General features: G+C 32.8%; 2 protein-coding genes and 1 long non-coding RNA gene across 3 annotated transcripts; 2 read left to right on the forward strand and 1 right to left on the reverse strand.

Moving 5' to 3' along the window:
• Window positions 1–4,753: 4,753 nt before the first annotated feature.
• Window positions 4,754–8,364, reverse strand: LOC125842276 (uncharacterized). The gene is made up of 3 exons (XM_049521549.1): window positions 7,099–8,364; window positions 5,424–5,966; window positions 4,754–5,087 (listed from the first exon to the last, which is right to left on the reverse strand). Exons 1-3 carry the CDS (start codon window positions 8,026–8,028, stop codon window positions 4,989–4,991), a joined length of 1,572 nt encoding a protein of 523 aa, XP_049377506.1. The 5' UTR covers window positions 8,029–8,364; the 3' UTR covers window positions 4,754–4,988.
• Window positions 8,365–13,520: 5,156 nt separating this feature from the next.
• Window positions 13,521–20,041, forward strand: LOC125842320 (probable mitochondrial import inner membrane translocase subunit TIM21). Its single transcript, XM_049521599.1, has 8 exons — window positions 13,521–13,926; window positions 14,924–14,983; window positions 15,076–15,094; window positions 15,886–16,046; window positions 18,891–19,069; window positions 19,157–19,205; window positions 19,377–19,496; window positions 19,590–20,041. Exons 1-8 carry the CDS (start codon window positions 13,738–13,740, stop codon window positions 19,746–19,748), a joined length of 936 nt encoding a protein of 311 aa, XP_049377556.1. The 5' UTR covers window positions 13,521–13,737; the 3' UTR covers window positions 19,749–20,041.
• Window positions 16,054–18,072, forward strand: LOC125842321 (uncharacterized). The gene is made up of 2 exons (XR_007443906.1): window positions 16,054–16,468; window positions 16,503–18,072. It is a non-coding gene; the product is annotated as an uncharacterized LOC125842321 (long non-coding RNA).
• Window positions 20,042–20,453: the final 412 nt, after the last annotated feature.

Here is a 20,453-nt window from a genome sequence, read left to right on the forward strand (position 1 = left end):
TGTAGGGGAATTAGATAGAATAGTCCATTCGGACGTCGAAAATTACGTAAAACATAAAAAAAATTCATCAAGATTGGATCCTCGTGAATTGTTTCTAGGTTTTGAACTTATAAGAAATTTAGAAGTAAATATTTCTAAATATAAAAAAAAATATCACTCTTTTTCACTCTCTCAGAAACTAAGAATTCATCGAGACTAATAGTTACATTTCCATCCAACAAGACTGTTTCCAACAAAGTTGACTAAAAAAATTTACTCTCTTTCGTTTTATTTTACTTGACTTCTATACCAAAAATAGATGTTTCATTTTACTTACCTATTGTAGTAAATCAAGAGATTTATTACTACTTTTTTCCATACTACACCCTTCATATAGTAGTCGTCAAATTTAGAGTTCCAAAACATCACTAATAAAGTTAATTTAATCAAATATACTTTGAATTAAATTTTTCTTTAAAAATATGTCAATTCTACATGAGTCGAATAATATAAAATAGAGTATCTAGGAAACTGTAAAGAATGTACCGAGTTCAATGTTGTGTGTTTATAACATAAAAAAGACCAACAAGGTTGTGGTAGAATGGTAAGTACTCTTTCATCTTTAATCAGAGGTATTGAGTTTGAGTCCTTCTAGGTACGGAGTCGTCTTTGTTAGAGAGCACTTTACATCCCAATATGGGACTTTCAAGAGTGAATCCAATCAAAATTTAATTAGACTCTAATGTGGATACTAGACATCGAGTGGGAAATCAAAAGAAAAAATGCTAAGAGTAGTTGAAACCTTGGACAAACAATCATGTTCCCTAAGTTTGTGTTTTTGCCACCCCCACTTTCCTATTCCACTAATTTGACCTAACACACATCACTAACTTTGACTTTTTGCCACTTTACCTAATATATTTTTTATTATTATACCATAATGCCACTATACTATCATTTTGGCCTCAAATTACTTTGAAAAAAAAACATTAAAATGGTCCCTTACCGCTAGAGCAATTTTAATCTTGTCAAAAAAGTATTTGCACCCTTTGTCATATTAATCAAATTTTGAGTGTTCAATTTAACATACTAACAAAGATGAGAAACCATGCTTGCCATCTTCTCAAACTATATTAGTCAATAGAATAATCACGGCTGAAGCCATATCACCAAAATGTTTATGGACTAATACATACGAAAAATTAAGTAAATCACCTAATTTCTATAAATTGGCTCCAAAATGCCTAAAAATCACTCTAAAAATGGTGAGACCGTACATACTTCCCAAAATTCCATATAAAGGGTTCCATAAAGGTTTTGCAAATAAAATCGTCCGGAAGCCATATCACCAACATATTAATGGGCTAACACACACTAAAAAACTAAGAAAATTGCTTAATTCCTGTAAATTGGCTCTTAAATTCCCAAAAATCACTCTAAAAATGGTGAGATTGTACGTACTGCTCCACCAACTCCCTATGAAGGGTTCCATAAAGGTTCTGTAAAAAATTCATCTGGAAGTCATATAACCAAAATATTCATGGGCTAACACACACTAATAACTAAGAAAATCGCCTAATTCTTGTAAGTTGACTTTTTTAAATTCCTAAAATCACTCTAAAATAGTGAGAATGTACGTACTGCTCCCTCAAATCACTACGAAGGGTTCCATAAAAGTTTCACAAAAAATTCATTCGAAAGCCTTAACATCAAAATATTCATGGGCTAACACACACGAAAAATTACGAAAATTACCTAATTCTTGTAAATAAGACCCTAAAATGGTGAGACTATACATATTGCTCCCTCTACACCCTATGGAGGGTTCCATAAAGATTTTGCAAAAAGTTCTTCCAGAGGCTATAACACCAAATATTTACGGGCTAACACAAACAAAAAAACAACTGAGAAAATCGCCTAAATCTTGTAAATAGGACTCTAAAATGCCCAAAAATTACTCTAAACATGGTAAGACTGTATGTACTACTCCACAACTACCTACCAAGGGTTCCATAAAAAATTTGTCTAGAAGTCATACCACCAAAATATTCATGGGTTAACACACACAAAAAATATAGACCCCTAAAAATGTCCAAAAATAACTCTAAAAATGGTGAGACTGTACGAACTGCTCCCCTAACTCCCTAGGAGGGTTACATAAAGGTTTCGCAAAAAAATCGTTTGAAAACCATATACTCAAAATATTCATGAGCTAATACACACGAAAAAACAAAGAAAATCACTTAATTCCTTTAAATTGGCTCTTAAATGCCTAAATATCACTTTTAAAATGGTGAGACTGTAGGTGCTGCTCCTCAAACTCCCTACAAAGGGTTCCATAAAAGTTTCAAAAAAAAATCATTTGAAAGTCATATCACTAAAATATTCATGAGTTAACATATACGAAAAATTAAGTCTGTAAATACAAATATGCTTAAAAATGGTGAGACTATACGTAATGCTCCCCCAATTTATTACAACGGTCCTCATAAAGTTTTTTTAAAAAAAAATAAAATTGGGGAACCTCAAGGCTTCAAATTCATGGACTAATACACACAAAAAAACTGCTAAAGTCGTGTAATTCTTAAAAGTTGGCTCGTAAATGCAAGATTATGCCTTAAATATGGTACGACTATACGTAATGCTCCCTAACGCATTACGGAGGTCCTCATAAAGATTTTTCAGAAAAAAAATTCTAGGCGCCCTAAGGCTTCAAATCCATAGGTGAATGAATACACATAAAAAAACGTCAAAGTCACGTAATTCCTAAAAGTTGGTGCGTAAATGCAAAAATATGCCTTAAAATGGTGAGACTATACGTAATGCTCTCCCAACTCATTACGGAGGTCCCCATAAAGTTTTTCTAGAAATTTTTTTTGAGGCCCTAAGGCTTCAAATCCATAGGCTAATACACATGAAAAACCGACAAAGTAATGTAATTCCTAAAAGTTGACCCGTAAATGCAAAAATATACCTTAGAGAAATGGTGGGACTATACGTAATATTCCTTCAAATCATTACGAATGTCCTCATAAAGTTTTTTCAGGAAAAAAAATTAGGCGCCCCAAGGCTACAAATACAGAGCTAATACACACAAAAAACCATCAAAGTCGCTTAAATTTTTAAAGTTGGGTCGTACATGTAAAAATATGCATTAAAATAGTAGGACTATACGTAATGCTTCGCCAATTGATTACGGATGTCTCCATAATTTTTTTTCAGAAAAAAAAAATTGGCGCCCCAAGGTTCAATTCCAAGAGCTAATACACACGAAATACCGCCAAAGTCACGTCATTCCTAAAATTTGGCCCATAAATATAAAAATATGCCTTAAAAAAATTGTGGAACTATACATAATGTTCCCCTAACTCACTACAGAGGTCCTCATAAATTTTTTCAGAAATTTTTTTTGGATTCCCCAGGGCTCCAAATTTATGGGTTAATACACACGAAAAACCACCAAAATCGCGTAATTTTTAAAAGTGGCCTGTATATGCAAAAATGTTCCTTAAAAATGGTGGGATTATACGTAATGCTCCCCCACTCATTACGGAGGTCCTCATAAAAAAATTTCAGGCAAGCTTCTACATAAAGACCATTTTTAGAGTGATTTTTTTATATTTAAGGACCAATTTACAAAAATTAAACGATTCTATCAATTTTTCTTATGTTTTGGTCAATGAATATTTTGGTGATATGACTTCCAAATGATTTTTTTGCAAAGTCTTTATGAAACCCTCTGTAGAGAGTTGAGGGAACAGTACATACAGTCTCACCATTTTTAGAATGATTTTTGGACATTTAGGAGTCAATTTACATAAATTACACAATTTTTCATGTGTTAACCATGAATATATGACGAATTTTTTGCAACTTTATAAAACCATTTGTAGAGAGTTGAGAGTGCAGTACAACAATATTTAGAGGGATTTTTGAATATTTCGGGACCAATTTACATGAATAAGCGATTTCCTCAATTTTTCATAGGTATTAGCCAAGTGATACGACTTTTTACCGAATCCAAGTATGAATAGTAAAATGTCGATTGACATTTCTTCCACTGCCTTTGAACAATTGCCATATTTTTCAAAGCAACACCATACTTTCTTGTTGACAAAAGTAATACATATTGTACTAAAATTAACAGCCAATAATCAAAAGACCATTAATTCAAACTAGAGCCAAAAGTAGGTAAGTGTCCCCACAAATTCATTTTATTTATGAAATAATGAATAAAAGATCCACTTTTCTAGTCTTGATGGAGACACAAATCTTCAATATTTTACTAACCAAATCATTGATGTTGTAGGTGAGGACCAAGAACTGTCTTTGACAAATGTTGTCCAAAGGACTAAGGTCCAACATTGCATAGTCCAACATATTTGACATATAAACACAATAATAATATAAAAGTACCCTTGTGGAAAGGTACCACTAAGATGTAGAAATGTTTAATCATATAATAAAATTGATGTTATAGTATACTAGCTTCTAGTTCACATAGAAAGTTTATATGGAAAATATTAAAGAACACTATGAAGGAAGCACTAAGAACATACCCTGTGAAATCCTACCAGTAGAGTCTGGTGAGAATAGAGTGTACACAAACTATACCCCTACCTCATCTCATGAAGGTAAAGAGACTGTTTCCAAAGGCGTTACTTACCAAAAAAAAAGAGGGAGCCACTAGGAAGGAAGAAGAATAAGACCTTTCAAGTTAAATTGCAGAAAATTGAACTCAGAAAACTTATTGGAAGCAAGAAAGATCAAAGTTACTGAAAAAACTATGCTACACTAATAGTCAGACAAGGATATCTAGTTTATATACCTAGGATATTTTACATTAGTTCATCTTTTTCCCTAATATAGTGGTCATAAGTGAAAGAAACTTGGATGGATCCAAGAAATTTTTTCTTAAGTTCAACAAACGAAGTAATACATTCGAGAATCAATTGAGGGGCGAATACAATGAGAGAAGACGGAAGGAGAGAGGTTCGAGTTATTCATCATCATACTTCACTGAGCTCACCTTCCTTACATACACCCACATCCACCACCATGTTTTTTCCCTTTGAGCTTAAGACTCTGCAACAATTCCTCCTTGGAGACTGCCAAATTTCAAAATACGCCGGTCAATTATATGTAGAGAACAATTGGTTACTTAATAAAAGAAATTAACTTCAATTTTTTTCCAAATGCAAGTGCCTTAGCATGCTCCGATTCTGTTGTTTAAGTAGCTATCGAGATTTTGTAAATCTTTTTTCTTCTTTGTTTTGGGGTAAGGTACTAGTTCAAATCGACCCTTAACAGAATACACTGATTCCTATCAGATATCATTCTAAGAACAGGTATGTCCAGCTAAGAACACAATTGAAAGACACTGTGGTTGCAAACATATTCGATGTTTATGAAGCAAAATAAGCTAATTAACAAAAGGAACTTACCCGATCCCATAGATGTGGGTCAGGCTTCTTATAAACCTGAACGCGATCAACATCAGCAGGGTCTGTCGTCTTCCACTTGCATGCTGGATGAGGAACTTGATGACGAGTATACTGGATCACTGTTTGGTTTCTGGAAGGATCCATTTTGGCACTTGATAAATAAAACACAAAAGGCTTTTGGCATGGGTTCCTCGCAACAGGCCTCGTGTTAAAAGCGTATGCAGTGTAATCTGCTCTTTTATACCAATTTAGGAAAGTTCTTGATGGCATTTCTATTTCACGGGGGGACAACACTCCACGGAATATTTGAACTGCAAATCCCCATGACACTGATATGGTCCAACCGTTAGCTTTGTCATAGCAAATGGATTGTTGCATAAGACCAGCCGAGTCAAGCTTCATTGGAACTGTGAGACGCCGTAAAGCTTGCACTCGAGTCACATTGGGAAAGATTGGCTCCACCACATCAAGATGGTGCAATGTTACCAATGGCGCTATTGGATGTGATGCTAGCAGACCAAATAAGTTCCCGTACACATCGTACTGCATCCCAAAGAAGTCATAATCAGATAGGCCTTCATTGAAATGATTAACAACGTATAAAATACAGTGTGAAATTATGCAGTCAAACAATAAAACACTATAAATTCGCGGTTGCACAAGCCAGAGACTGATAAACAAGAACACACAGATTATAAGGTCTTTCTGCTTACAAAGACAAATATAGACGAACCATTTAAGATATTCTATGCAGAATCCGGCAATTGATTTAATCTTTCGTTACACAAAAAAAAACATCATTTAGCATTTCAATTACCAAGAACAACTACTACTTTCCATATCCCACCCCAAATTATCCCAGATTTCATCACTAACATAAATACTTTCTCACGGACAACTCAAACCGGATGCTAAAAAGATTTAAACAGAGAAAAACAAATACAAACAACCATATTTTTCAAGGAAGCAGATTTAGTTCAATCTGCTTATTAAGGGAGCTTTTATTCCCTTTTCTTTCACATAAAAAAGTCATCTTCAAGTAGTATAGAAAGAAGTCTCGATGCTTCTACTACCACTCTTGTTTTTCTTCTTCTGTGAATTTGGCACACATGTGCCAATTAATTCTTCTGACTTATCACATAATTTACAAAGTCACCAGGCTCCTCTTGTGACTTACACTAAGCAGATACACATGTGATGTCTTTTAAGACTCATTAAGAGAACCCAACTACCAATTGTGAAAATGCTTGCCAAATTTACAAAACCAGCATGTGAGATCCTGAGATGTTGTCAGAATGAGCATGGAGAACATTGTAAAATGGTAAAACAAATCATACAAATACATAATACATAAACAAACACTTAAACGTGGCCTCGACAAATATGAACACTCCAACTTACAAAATGATTATCTACAACCTACAAAATGATCATCTAGACACCTCCAAAATTTATGTGTCACACAATGGGGACTAGTTTGAGTGTTTAGTTGTCTATTGAGACAAGGTTTAGGTGTCTAGATGTGTACTTTCAAAGTTGGAGTGCTTACTTGTCGGCTAAGGCCAAGTTTGAGTCTTTGTTTATTACACATATTCAAGATTCACCCATGAACAAATGCATTATAGCCAGAAACATAAATAATAAGAAAAAAACATGAAATAGCAACTAAACTAACCTGGTGAAAACCAAGTTCTTTGGTGAGTGGAACACCAAGTTCAGCCATACAAGCCTGCATTCTATCATCAGAACCATAAAGCCCAGGGTACCTTTGAATACACTTATCTTGCATTTTCTCAAGTGCTTTAGCTAAAGGATAACTAATAGCAAATCCACCACCCCCATATGCCATACTATAAGAAAAATAAATATTCTGCAAATGACTTTCACTTGAACTTCCAATATAATAATACTGATTATGATCATATTTGTTCAAAATCCTCACTAAATTATCAGTAACAAACACAGTATCATCATCACCCATAACAAACCACCTCACATTCTCCCTCCCTAACCTTAATGTCTCCGATACAATCCTCGATATCCGTATTGCAGACCGATGACCCTGCCGGTTTCTGTAAGCAAACCGGGAAGTATCACCGGAAATTCTCAGCTCCGGCAGAGATTCTCCGTCACCTTTCGAAGTTTTCACCGGTTTATCTAACCAAACAATCCCCCTCATTTCTTCCTCCGGTTTCCACCATAACTTTATATATTCCTTCCTTTTATCCCACAGCTTCGCAGAAGCTGCAATGCCGAATACAATATGCTCCAACCCGGTTTTCTCTTCCAATTTCTCTTCTGTTTCTTCCTTAACTATTACCGGCCGGATCGATTTACTGGATTTACTGGAATTGATTTCCGATGAGTGAATAAACAAACTATTACGACTAAAAACGTCGTTATTGTTACAAGATTTATACGAAACGAGCTTCAGTGTATAAACCATATAGGTAGTGGAAGCAAAAAGGAAAAGCCATACCATAAACTTCAAAAAAGCTCGATTATGTGAACCAGAAATTGAAATTTGTGACCCAGAAACACTTCTCATCTGATCCCAGATGATTTTTTCTGAATCTTTTACTTTCTGGGTCACTTTCATCGTCATTAAAACCGACCCCTCAACAACAAAAAAAAACCCAGAAGCTTCACAACAATGTTTCAAGAACCCATTTGGGTAACAGTTTTTCAGCCTAAATTTTGGATTTTTCACAGAATTTTGAGAAGATGAGTGATGGATCTGATGAAAATGAGAAAAGGGTGTGTGAATATGTAAAGGAATTGTGAGAATCAATAAAGAGATAAGGTTATAAAAAAAATGTAAGGGGGGGTTTCAGAGAGATGAAGAAAAGGGGACAACATGCATTGGGGAATTGCTGATTTCAAGAAGAAGAAGAAGAAGAAAAACTGCAACTCTTGTGATTTCTCTCAGCAACAGCTAAGAGGGAGAGAAGGAAAAAAGAGGGTTCTTTTAAGCTAAAGTTGTCATCTTTTTAGTAGTAATTTGTTTTGTTCTTAAGTTAAAAACATAAGATGAGCAACAAACCATAATGCAACGGAGCTCGTTGGTTAGAGTTACGTATGTATAAATAAATAGTAATAAAAAGTGTATGAAAAAATATACTCTAATTTTCGATCTTAATATTTCTTTTTAAAATTATATTTTTGATAAATTACAAATGTTTCATATTATGTCTAACGAGTAATGACTTTTCTTTAATATTTTTTCGATTTTTCCCGCAATGAAAAGTGTATAAAAGAAATACTCTAATTCTCGATCTTAATATCCTTCTAATTTGAATTATGTCCTTGATAAATTACAAATATTTCATACTATGTCTAACGAGTAATGACTTTTCTTTAATATTTTTTTCGATTTTTCCCGACCTCTTTCACAATCCGCTATATTCAAATTCTCACATCTTCTCACCGAAACATAATATTTTATTAAATATTTATTTTTATTTACGTATTATTATCTCATAATTGAACTTTTGTAATTTTTTAAAAATAACTACTATTGTGAAAAAAATAGAAAAAAATTAATTTTATCTTAAATTTTTAAACGAAGAGGGTAAATATTATATTTAAATTGAACCATATGAAAAGTTCTAATAATAGCAATTTCGCAGTACATTCAATTTTGAATTGTTTAGGTAGGGACTACTATACTAAATTAAATAAATTCTCTATATTTTATCTTTGTTATTATGCATGTAATTAATTTAATCTCAACCTTTTTGCTATTCGTGTCAATAATTTTGCTTTCATCATTTTTTTTCTTGTGACCAGATCTCCATTCATTTTAAGAAAACTTTGGATCTTCTAAAAAAAGAAAATCATTTTGTCATATCATATTATAAACTCTTTTAACACGATTTTTCATTCAAATAAATATAAGTTCTTGTCCCTTTTCAATACTAACTAATCATGATTAGTGTATTTGGTAGTCCACCTAGAACATAACTAAACTATATTGAACCACATTTTTTAATAAATTAAACCCAACACTTTCAATTAATATTATGTGCTATTTTCTTACATGTTTAAGTTATTGTGAAAATTATTCGACTTTTTTTGATATGTTAATATAAAAAAGATAGCACATACTAATTTTCGTACTATATTTTCTTTAGTTATATTCTACCCCACAATTCACGACCACTATTTTCCGCAAAATATATAAAATAAATAATGAAACAATATAAGAGCCCTTTTGGATTGACTTAAAAAAAGTAACTTTTTAAAGTGCTGGAACTTATTTTTAAAATAAGTAGTTATGTGTTTGGATAAAAGTGTTGCAGTTGAAAAAAAAAGTTGTTGATGTGTTTGGCAAATAAGTGCTGGTAAACATCTTTTTTATCAAAATGTCTGAAATACCCTTTAAGCTGTTAACATGATGAAAAGTTGATTAATTTAAGGTTTTTATACTTTAAAAAAAATTAAAACAAAATTAATTTATATTTTACATCCATAAGTAATAATATTTTCCTATTATTCACATATTTCTTTACCACCACAAATTATTTATAAGAGGAATAATAATAATAATAATATAATAAAATAATAATGATGATAATGATAATAATAAAATAATAATAATGATAATGATAATAATAAAATAATAATAATAATATAATAAAATAATAATAATAATATAATAAAATAATAATAATAATAATAATTTAAAAAATAAAATAATAATAATAATAATTCAATATGGGCAATTTGAAAATTGTATAAAAGAATTAAGGGCAAAAAGGTAATATACTTGGTCAACATAAAAGAGCTTTTAAGTTAAAAAAAAAAAAAAAAACTCCCCTCACCTAGCTTTTAACTTTTGGCTTAAAATAAGTCATTTTTGGCTTAAAATAAGTCATTTTTGACTTAAAATAAATCACTTTGATAATTGTCAAACACTCTAATAAGTCAAAAACTGGCTTTTAAGCCAGTTTGACCAGCTTAAAAGCCCATCCAAACAGGCTCTAATTATACTACTTTTTTATCGGGTCGGGTCAGGTTGGGTTGGTAGTTCCAACCCACTTCTTATTAATTTTCACGTTCGGTATTTAGCTTGAAATTCGATTCAATTTGAATTCGTGGATTGTAGAGTTTAATACTATAGAAAACACTCACGATAGGATTATTCTTTTTTTTATTTCCAAGTGATTCAAACTCAAACTTTTTAAATTAAGGACAGATTGATCTCAATCATCTCATAATAGTTCGTATTGTGTCGGTGTGCTTTGCTTTGGGGACACGTGTGAAGTCTAAATAATAAAGCTGAGAGAAAAACACGTGGCGGTGTTGTGTATTGGCTACTTGGGTCGGTGGGATTTGATCCCATGTGAACCCACTTAAATCTATGTACCTGCGACCTGCCAAATGTCGGGGATTTTTTTTTTCTTTTTTTTTGTGGAAAATATGTTACTCCATTTCCAACTTAAATATTCCTTTTAAAAAAAATTACCAAGTAAAAAGTGGTTATATTTTTGGGAAAATAGAGAAAAAAATCAAATAAGTTATTTTTATGTCTCGATGAATCTATAATTTCTAAAATATGAATACATCAATAAAAAAAAATATATGTAATGGAAATTAATCTCTGATCCTTAAGATAAATAACTTAATCTTCAACCAAGTGCATCATTTAATCTTATTGTAGCATGGGTGACAACAGATGTTAGATAATATTATACAAAAATATTTAATTTTACGAAGAGATAACAACTTCATATATTTTAATTATTTTTGCATATAAATTCGTCCATGATCTCTCTAGGGTAGTTATAGCTTACCAACAAAGAAATACTACATAGATATTGTAATTCCAAATACTTTTTAATTTTATTTAGAAATTAAAATATTGAAGTTATAAAAATATAATTGTGTTGGATTAAACTTTACGATTTTTTTTTTTTGACGGATCTAGGTGTGTGAACAATTAATGAACGTTTTGCCGTGCAAAACAAAGGGATGACATAATTAATTTAGATACCTTTGGGTTTGGTAAATAAAATAAAATAAATAAATACTTCTACTCTTTAAGTCTTTAATTAATATGCCAACTATAACGCCCCATAGTTACTACTCCTTCATTAATTTTAATTTTCCTCCACTTAACTAACAAGTCATAGCCATACATTTACTCGTTAATTGTAATTGTATCTTTTTTTCCTGGACTAAATTTTCATATCCATGTTCATTATACGTTATATATATATATACGATTAATAGTCTAATAATAATAATGTATTTCAATCATCATAATTTTTTTATAGTGAAAATTCAACTGACCATTCTCCATCATATATAGTTATGTTGTTGGTTAATATTAGAGGTAGAGTATATATAAAGGGTGAAAAAAAGATTCATTTGAATCTTTTTCTCCAAAAGTATATCTATTTTTATCTTCGTCATTGGTCTGTTGTGCGTTTATATATATCCAACATTATATTATGTATTTACCACTATTGTAATATCTGTTTTTTTTTTACTAATTTTAGTATTTGTAATATAAGGAAAAGTAATTAAAGAAAATATTAGCTCAGCAGATGAGTCGGTTCAGTACGACTTATATATATCTAAAAAAAAATTAGTAACAACACACATTTATGTTGACAGTAAATTCAAAAAATAATAACAAGTATAATTTGGTCACCATATAAAAAGAAAAAAGAAAGGAAAGTTTCACATTTTTTTCCTCTTTAAGTAGAAAATTATAATAAATGGAAATAAACAAGATAGAGACATTGGAAATTATTTTTTTTAACACTATTCTCAACTTTTTGTTGTTGTTGGTTTCTTTTTTAGTGAATAAGTTAATAAAATTTTAAATTGTCATTATTTTTAGGAGTTTCAAATTTAAATTAATAAATATTTACGGTATTCTTTGAATTATCATGACTCATATCAGATTTTTTTTTTTTTGGGAAATATGACATGTATGTGAACGTCATGCTTCACAATATTTTAGATGATAGTATATGATAACTTGTTAATTTAAGTAGTTCCAAAATTCAACACCTATAACGTAACTTTATATATATACACATATGTGATACACTTGATGGTAATAGTTCAAAGATAAATTCTTTGAATCATTTGCTAAAAAAAGATAAAAGTAATTACAACTTAACGTAAACAATTATATCTTTCAATTACTATTTGGGTAAAAGATTAGTGTAATAGAAACCACTATATATCAAAGATAGTTATCATATTTATGTCGAATATTTATTTAAAGAGGACATGATAATTACACTCAACAAGGTAATTTAGGAAGGGATTAACCAACTAATCTTGTCTATTTCCTTCTCCCCCCACCCCCACTTCCCCGCCCCTGTTATTTATCACAATGAATATCAACACTCTGTGAATTTGCATCGCGTAAGGACTATAATAATTGTATTTTATGAGATTTTTTTTTTTTATGTTCAATGCATCAATCCGAGATCTCTAATTGAAGCGGGAGGATTTAATAGGTATTGATAATGAAAGATGGGATCATAAAACCAAAAAAGTGTTTGAAAGATTTGTTCATAGTGACTTCAAATTGTTCAAATTTGGGTTTTTGGGCCATGCAGAGATAAGCTCTTAATTGCAAAAATAATCTTGCCGGGCAACTTTGAGCCCAAACTCTTTTGGATCAAGCAATATAGCTTCTTGCCCATTTTCCTTCAAATTGTGTCACATATCCGATTTGTCAGCAAATTTCACTTAGACACTTGAACTACAATTGAACATATGATAAAGTGTTTATGCTAAACACTTTTAACGAATTTTAAAAATTATTTCGTGCACAATCTCAAATGTTCATTACTCAACTAGTTTATCACTTAAAATATACTATCTCCTTTAACCATACACATCATTCTTAATTGAAACATGTCTAAGGTTATACAACTTACTCAAACTAATTCGTATAATGAAAGAAGGTGACATTCTTTAGCTGGTTAACTTATGTACGTCACGAGCAATCACAAACATGCACATATAAAATATAAAATAGATACACATTATCATATGTTCAATAAAGACAAACAATAATTCGAGTGTCTAAATAAATTTTTTTTTACGCAATGCGTTATTGTCTTGAAATTTTAATTTGACCCGTCTGCACTTGACCTTTGCAACTCAAAAACCCCAGTCCGGGTTTTTTTTTTCTTTTGGGGTTTTAGGGTCACTACAAAAATTTCTATTGAACTTCTTCTTCAATTGCTTCGTTGTGTTCAAATTTTCCTCCATTTTTGATCTTCTATGTCCGTTTAGTGCCCTAATCTTGTTCTACAAGTCCATCAAAACCTCACTATCCAAGATGCAGCATGTCAGGAGAACCGGGTTTTCATTGAAGACGAGGTGGTTGTTATCGAATGCTGCAAAATCATGCAACAAGTTTGATTCTTTACTGGAATATGTGCCATCAAGAAGCTTATCTGATGTGGGTATCGGTCGTTTCTCGTCAATGGCTGCTGATAGTGCTGTTTTCAATGTTTCTGCTAAAAGGGTATGTGAAATTGTGTTAAAAATTTCACATTGTTGTGATTGATTTTTCCTGTTCTTGTTGCTGCTGGAATGGATATGTATGAATTGTTGGGGCCTTGTAGACAGTTTAGTACTTATTAGATGTTGCATTTTGAACTTTCTCTATGTTGTGATTGATGATTTTGATCAAATGTTAAGGGTTACTTTGTCTCAACTGTTGCATTTATAGTGATGAGAGTGATTTATCGACAAAAATAAGAAGCTGGTGACTTTTTCTTATATGCGTAGGGGCTGTTTGGTAGAGTGTTTAAGAATAGTATTGGATAGGGTGTATTAGAAATGTTGGTAGATTCTCTAATTCATCACACCAATGATCCCTTAGTGGTAATGTAGCACCTTTATGTTAGACTGGTGGAGGTAAGCTTAGTAGTTGTAGAAGATAAGCTGCAGTGTATGCAAAAGTGATCCATGAAACTTATCTGCTACTGCACCATAGTTTCTCTTTTCTTTTTTGATGAGAAAGGTAGAAAATTTACTGATGAGTACCAGAAGGTACTGAAAGCTACTGCTCCATAGTTTCAGTTTGACTCGTGTAATGAATGTAGATATTTGTAAGCTCATTTTCTTACATTTTGCTGTTGTATCAGCCTAAACTTATGACTGCTGAGCTAAGTGGTTGAGTTATGTGTGACTATTGAACTACAGCTCCTCAAATTATGTCTAAGTTGGAACTTCAGATCAAGCACCAAAATTTGAGTATTCCAATAATTCAGCAAGAAAATCCATAGACGTACCAATTCTAGTCCCAATTTTTTTAATAACCGAGAAGTTCCCTATGGGTTAGCTGCCTGAACTCGATTGGCACACAGATGTGGAACTTGGGGGAGTATGGGGCCCTCCCCTTCTCCCAGTTAAATACTAGGCTTTTTAGCAGATCTTGAACGCGTGATGTGTGCCTATCCTCATATCCTATGTTTGGTTCTTCTTCTGTTCTTTCTCTGATTATGATGTACTTGCAGGAACTGGTAAAATCAGGTTGTGCGAGGAGATCAGTATATGCTTCTTATCCTGCTGCGAAGGTGAGTTGAAATGTCTTGCTACTACGATGATCCTAAAGTTTGTTGGCTGCCTATTGATAACTTTTGCCCCCCAAAATTCTTATGTTTTGCAGGTTATCGATGAACCTGCTGGTTAGTAGATGCTACATTCATGATTGAAGAATTGCAAACTGTAAAAGAACAATTTGGATTTCTGCAAGTGTTAGATCTCCAAAGAATATTTATTTAGGATTAGTTCATTTCTCTTCATAAAGTGGATCTTGAGTCTGCTTTAACATTCATCCATTCAGTGGTTTTAGTTCTTCACGTGTGCCATTCAAAAGGATCCTTCGAGCAATTTTGCTGTACTCAGAAAATATATGTTTTCTTGAGAACTTTAAGATGACGATTTCAAACATATAGTTATAGAGAACGGTTTTGTTTTCCTTAAGAAAAAGGAGGTGCCTTGCTTGATTCTACATATTGTGGACTTGCTATCTACTTATGTGGGGAGTAAAAGGACAAAGGTTTAATTGAATGTTCTGCATCTATGTTGCATGGGTCATAATGTTACATGGCTATGTCTTGCAGTTGTGGGGTTCTTGCGAAAAATGGTCAATACTTTAGCGTACAGATGTTAATTTCATGTTGAAACTTCTGTTATATTATCATGGCTGTGCCTAACGGTTGTGGCACTCATGTCCGAAAGGATCAATACTTTAAATTATGTCTTTATGCTTTCACCGGAATCATTTCCTGTTGAGATCTTTAGAAAACTACATGTGCATTCATGCAATTGCTTCTAATTGTAAGATTTTGTGTCTAACCATGTAATTCCTGTGTCCAATCCATTTCACAATCTTGTGTCCATGTGATATCAATTTTAATACTTCTGTAGGAACGTATTCTATGTTAAGAAAAGTACTTAGATGTAGATCTTGCAGGAATTCCTGTTCTATACAGATATAGAAGGAGCACACCATGCTTAATGACCTTCAGATCACCGTTGCAGCTTGTCAATACCGCTGGCGTAAATCCTCAATCGTCTTGCTTTGCTAGATCATTTGCATCAAAGGCTTCTGGATCGAGGCAAAAGCAATCAGAGGTTATTTCTGTCTCTAAATCATGCATATGTGCCTTTCCTTTTTCTTTTAGATTGTGAAAGGAGAACTTAGTTGAAAGGCAAACAGGAGTAAAATGTTCCAAGGACCACACTTAACTAATTCCCCAGCAAATCATGTATTAAGTATCGCCACTATGTTAATAATACAGTAGGTATTCGAATGACCAAAATTTAGGTCCAAATTACTTATAGAAAGACAATCTTGAGTTAGTAACATTTTGTTTTACCTTCCAATAGCAATATTTGTCATTAAATGCATCTCAACTTAAGAAACATGTGATCCCAATATCAAGGTATTTTACTATTTTAAGCTTGTCAATTCCAACTTGTGAAACAATTATTAATTTAGTTAAGTAGATTGACATATGAATTGAAGAAGCCCACTCTTAGTGAAATGTTTATAAGTTACTGGTCTTTATCAAAAAAAAATGTTTATAGGTTACTGGTGAACTCAAACTCATTCCCATTCCACAAATCAATGCTATCTAAGATAACATGTCTTTAAAAGGCAAAAATGGACTAACAAGAGGATATACTGTTCCGCTACAGTCACTTTGTTTCAGGTTTCCCAGTTCTACACTCCCTAAAAACCGTTACTCTCGGTGCACAAAAGAGTAAGAAAGAATGTTTCCCTCTAGACCAAGTCAACTGATGTATATTGGTCCTGAAATGTTGTTATATTTCTTTACCATAAGCACTATTTAGTCTCAAAGGAGCTGCATGTTGTACCAGTTTACCTTCCCTTATCCTGTACCTGGTTGCTAGCAGCTCATTCAATGAGAAAGAGTCACTATAATTTCCCCCCAAAACTTAAAAAAATCTCGTGTGATGCTCATTTAATGAGGAGAATGTTACAATAGCTTTCCTCCTAAATTCTGATCTTCTCCACAGTTTATGCAAATTGCAGTAGGAGATGCTTATGAGTTCCACCATATGCTCCAAACCCACGTCAAGCTTTAGGACATGGACCTTATTGGTGTGTGTACCTGCAACAAGTCATTCCTATTATGTTTTTAAATTTTATATACCGAAGAGTCAAAGAAAATGTAATAGGTGTACTTTCTAGGGCAATACAACTTTCCAAATAAGTGAAGTTAAAGGGAAAGGATCAAAGGAGTGAAGTTTTTAGTGAAGAACCTTCTTTAACAGACACCTCCTGAGTTTTGGATCACATAGTGTTACTAGAGCTAATGAACTATATGATGATACATAACAAAGCTTTGTAATGCAACTGCTATTTTCTGTTAGGTTCAGTGCCAAGTCTGTTAAGTTGCTATCAGGTCATTTGTCCTTCATGATCTCTAAACTGTATGATGTTTGAAAGTAACACTGACAAATCATTGATTTTGTTGCTGTCAAAACTAAGTTTTTTCCACAGCATGGCTTGTTGGTCTTTTCTATTTCTTATTGTCTAAGATTTATGCCCTATTGAATACAATTTCCTGTCTGAAACCTATTTAATGTTGGTATCCTAGGATCACCTCATCAGATTTCTCTCTTTTTAGAGCTGATCCCGCGACCGTTTGGTTGGATGGATTAGAGAAATAATCTCAACATAAAATTTATCATATGTTTGAGTTAAAGAGATTAAAAAATATTTTCTGCATAACTTATGCATCATTTAGTATGTCGCATATGAAAATAATGCATGTATAATTTTGTGCAGCGTTTGGTTGATTGTGTTAAATGAAAACTGCATTAAATTATGTGGGAATTTGTACATTGTTTTATGTATGACAGAATGTGAAATACGAATACGTGTAATGTTTATCAGGGGGGTTAAAGTATTTAAAGATTCTACATTAGGTAGAATTTTCAATTATGGGATTAGTAATCCCGGGATTGTTCATACCACAATTGTAATATTAATTTTACACCATACTCCATGTGGGATAATCCCGGGGTTGAACTACAAAATGACACATTTGCCCTTACCCAAAGCTTTTCTTCCAGAGATTTTTAAGCAAACCAAGGTTAAAGTTGGAAATGAAAGTTTATCCAAATTATCTAGTTTAAACCAAACACATGTTTAATATAGGTATATCCCATTTTTGTCCAATGAACTAAACATCTACCAATAAAAGTATATCTACTAAATAGTCCCTTCATTATTTAGTTCCCAGATTATAGTCCTCGCATTATAATCTAGGTATAATTTGTTTGCAGACCAAAAGGACGTGAGATAGGGGATAACAATCTCAGGATAAAATACACGATCATTTAATTCCGCATTTAGTTAAGCTTTTGAATCTGGGATTAACAGTCTCAGGATAAAACACCACAATGACAAAGATGCCCTTCTCCAAGGCTCTTCTCTGAAAGTCCTTTACAAAAAAGACAAGGTTAAAGTTGGAAATTAAAATTTTCCCAATTTATCTCATGTTAAACCAAACTCATGTTTTATATTATAGTCATACCCTGTTTTAAGTCCTATGAATCAACCATCTACCATTAGTAGTATATCCTCTAAATAATCCCATCATTATTTAATCCCCATATTATACTCCTGGCCTAACTTGTTTACCAACCAAATGACCCCTTAATGTATTGATGTGGTATCCCAATACAACATTGTAAAGGTGTTTTTCCAAAACATGATTCCAGTAGAGTAGTTCAAGAGGAGAAGAAGCACGATACTGAACCTCATATCTTTATCGTGTGCAGTTGCACTGTTTTGTTATATTATAGAGGAAAATTATCCCAGAATTGTGTATAACTTGGAGATTACCCTTCTCGCACCAAAATGTATATCTCCCAATGTAACAATGAATGCATTTCTCAAATCAATGATAACGAATGTGTTTGTTTCTTGTCCGACTTGTACAGGCTCGAAAGGATGTTTCTACTGTTGAGGATCCTTTTGATGCTCCTACCTACAATATCCCAGAGAAGCCTGTGACGTTTACTGAGGGAGCTTCCTATAGTCTTATCATTCTTGCTGGACTTGCAGTTGCCGGTGCTGCAGCATATGGAGTTTTTAAGGAACTCATTTTTCAGCCAAAAGAGTAAGGGTTACATTTATGCTCTACATAGTTTGAAAGAGAATTTGAGTTCTTGTTTTCAATTTAGTTTAAAGTAATTTTGTGTTGTAGGTACAAAATTTTCAACAAAGGTCTCAAGAGGGTTCAAAATGATGGTCAAGTATGTTTGTTGCCCCTATTGTTCTTACCTTGAATTTACTGCATATAATTTTGAGAATGAGTTGTATACTGAATACTGTGAGTCAGCACTTAAATATCCTAATTTCTTATGTATTTTGATTCTGGTTGTACTTGAACTGATCAGTTGCATGTGTTTGCTACTTCACTCCAGGTCAAGGCAAGAATTGGATCCCCTGTAACAGGCTATGGATCAGAAAGTAGAAATCGTGCTGCGCGCCAACGCATCCCTAATAGGATATGGACTGATGAAGATGGAGTTGAGCATGTTGAGGTGACTTTTTCTTGTTGTGATCCCTATCTTTTGATACCCTCTTCTCCAATATATTTAGGTTCCCACTCATATATAATTAAAAACTGAATGTAGGTCAATTTTTATATTCGCGGACCACATGGAGCTGGCAAGGTTTATACAGAGATGTTTCAAGACAAGGTGGATAAGCAGTGGAAGTTCACATATTTGATTGTTGAGATCAAATCACCTTCCCCAGCTCAACTGATGCTCGAGTCGTATGTACCTGCCTGAATATCAACGTAAGTACATTATATGTTCTGTCCTGCTGCTATAATCGCGTGGATGCAGTCGATATCCTCTAAACTTTTTTTCCAACTCCCCTGAGAGCTCTCAAGATGACAGTCCTGATGATTTCAAGTTCTTTTGGTTGAGCCATTGGCTCTGATAACAGTTAGCATTGCTGAGAAAGTATTAGAAAGTTTACCTTTTGTCGGTCATAAAAAAAAGTTGCAAGAAAAACTGTTATATTCTTTCAGATGTAAGACTTTCTTGCAGTTCAAATCCAAAGAAGTTTTGGAATGATCGAGTTTCGATTTTCATATTTCTGCAATTTTCTCCATTTTTTTTGCTATCCAAAGTGCTTGTGTCTAAAGATGGCTATTGCTGAGGCAGTCAATTAGCTTATTATGTAGTAGTGGGGACAAAAAAGAGGCAACTTAACCTAATGAATCTTTAGTTAGAATTTTATTTTTTTGGTACACAAAACTCAAACTCGAGACCTGTAGTTATGATGAAGTGATTATATCCATCCTACAACAACGCTCGGTGATTCAGAATCACTTATCAAGTTGCTGCTCCAACACTTCAGATTCAACCAACATAGTAATTTCATTTCTCTGATGAATTACAGGGCATAGAAAAGAAATAAACTAAGAAATTAAACAAATACCATAATCAGGCATTTTCAAGATTTCTACGACTCTCACTAAATAAATG

The sequence above is a fragment of the Solanum stenotomum genome, chromosome 10, assembly GCF_019186545.1.
Source record: "Solanum stenotomum isolate F172 chromosome 10, ASM1918654v1, whole genome shotgun sequence".
Lineage (NCBI taxonomy): Eukaryota > Viridiplantae > Streptophyta > Magnoliopsida > Solanales > Solanaceae > Solanum > Solanum stenotomum.

Bases quoted from the DNA above. Each gene is read 5' to 3' on its own strand.
- LOC125842320 (XM_049521599.1), top strand. From the start codon at position 13,738: ATGCAGCATGTCAGGAGAACCGGGTTTTCATTGAAGACGAGGTGGTTG. The intron at 16,047-18,890 runs GTTATTTCTGTC...CGACTTGTACAG, and splicing joins CGAGGCAAAAGCAATCAGAG to GCTCGAAAGGATGTTTCTAC. The intron at 19,497-19,589 runs GTGACTTTTTCT...AACTGAATGTAG, and splicing joins ATGGAGTTGAGCATGTTGAG to GTCAATTTTTATATTCGCGG.
- LOC125842276 (XM_049521549.1), bottom strand. From the start codon at position 8,028: ATGACGATGAAAGTGACCCAGAAAGTAAAAGATTCAGAAAAAATCATC. The intron at 5,967-7,098 runs GTTAGTTTAGTT...TTTGGGATGCAG, and splicing joins AAGAACTTGGTTTTCACCAG to TACGATGTGTACGGGAACTT. The intron at 5,088-5,423 runs GTAAGTTCCTTT...GAAATTTGGCAG, and splicing joins ACCCACATCTATGGGATCGG to TCTCCAAGGAGGAATTGTTG.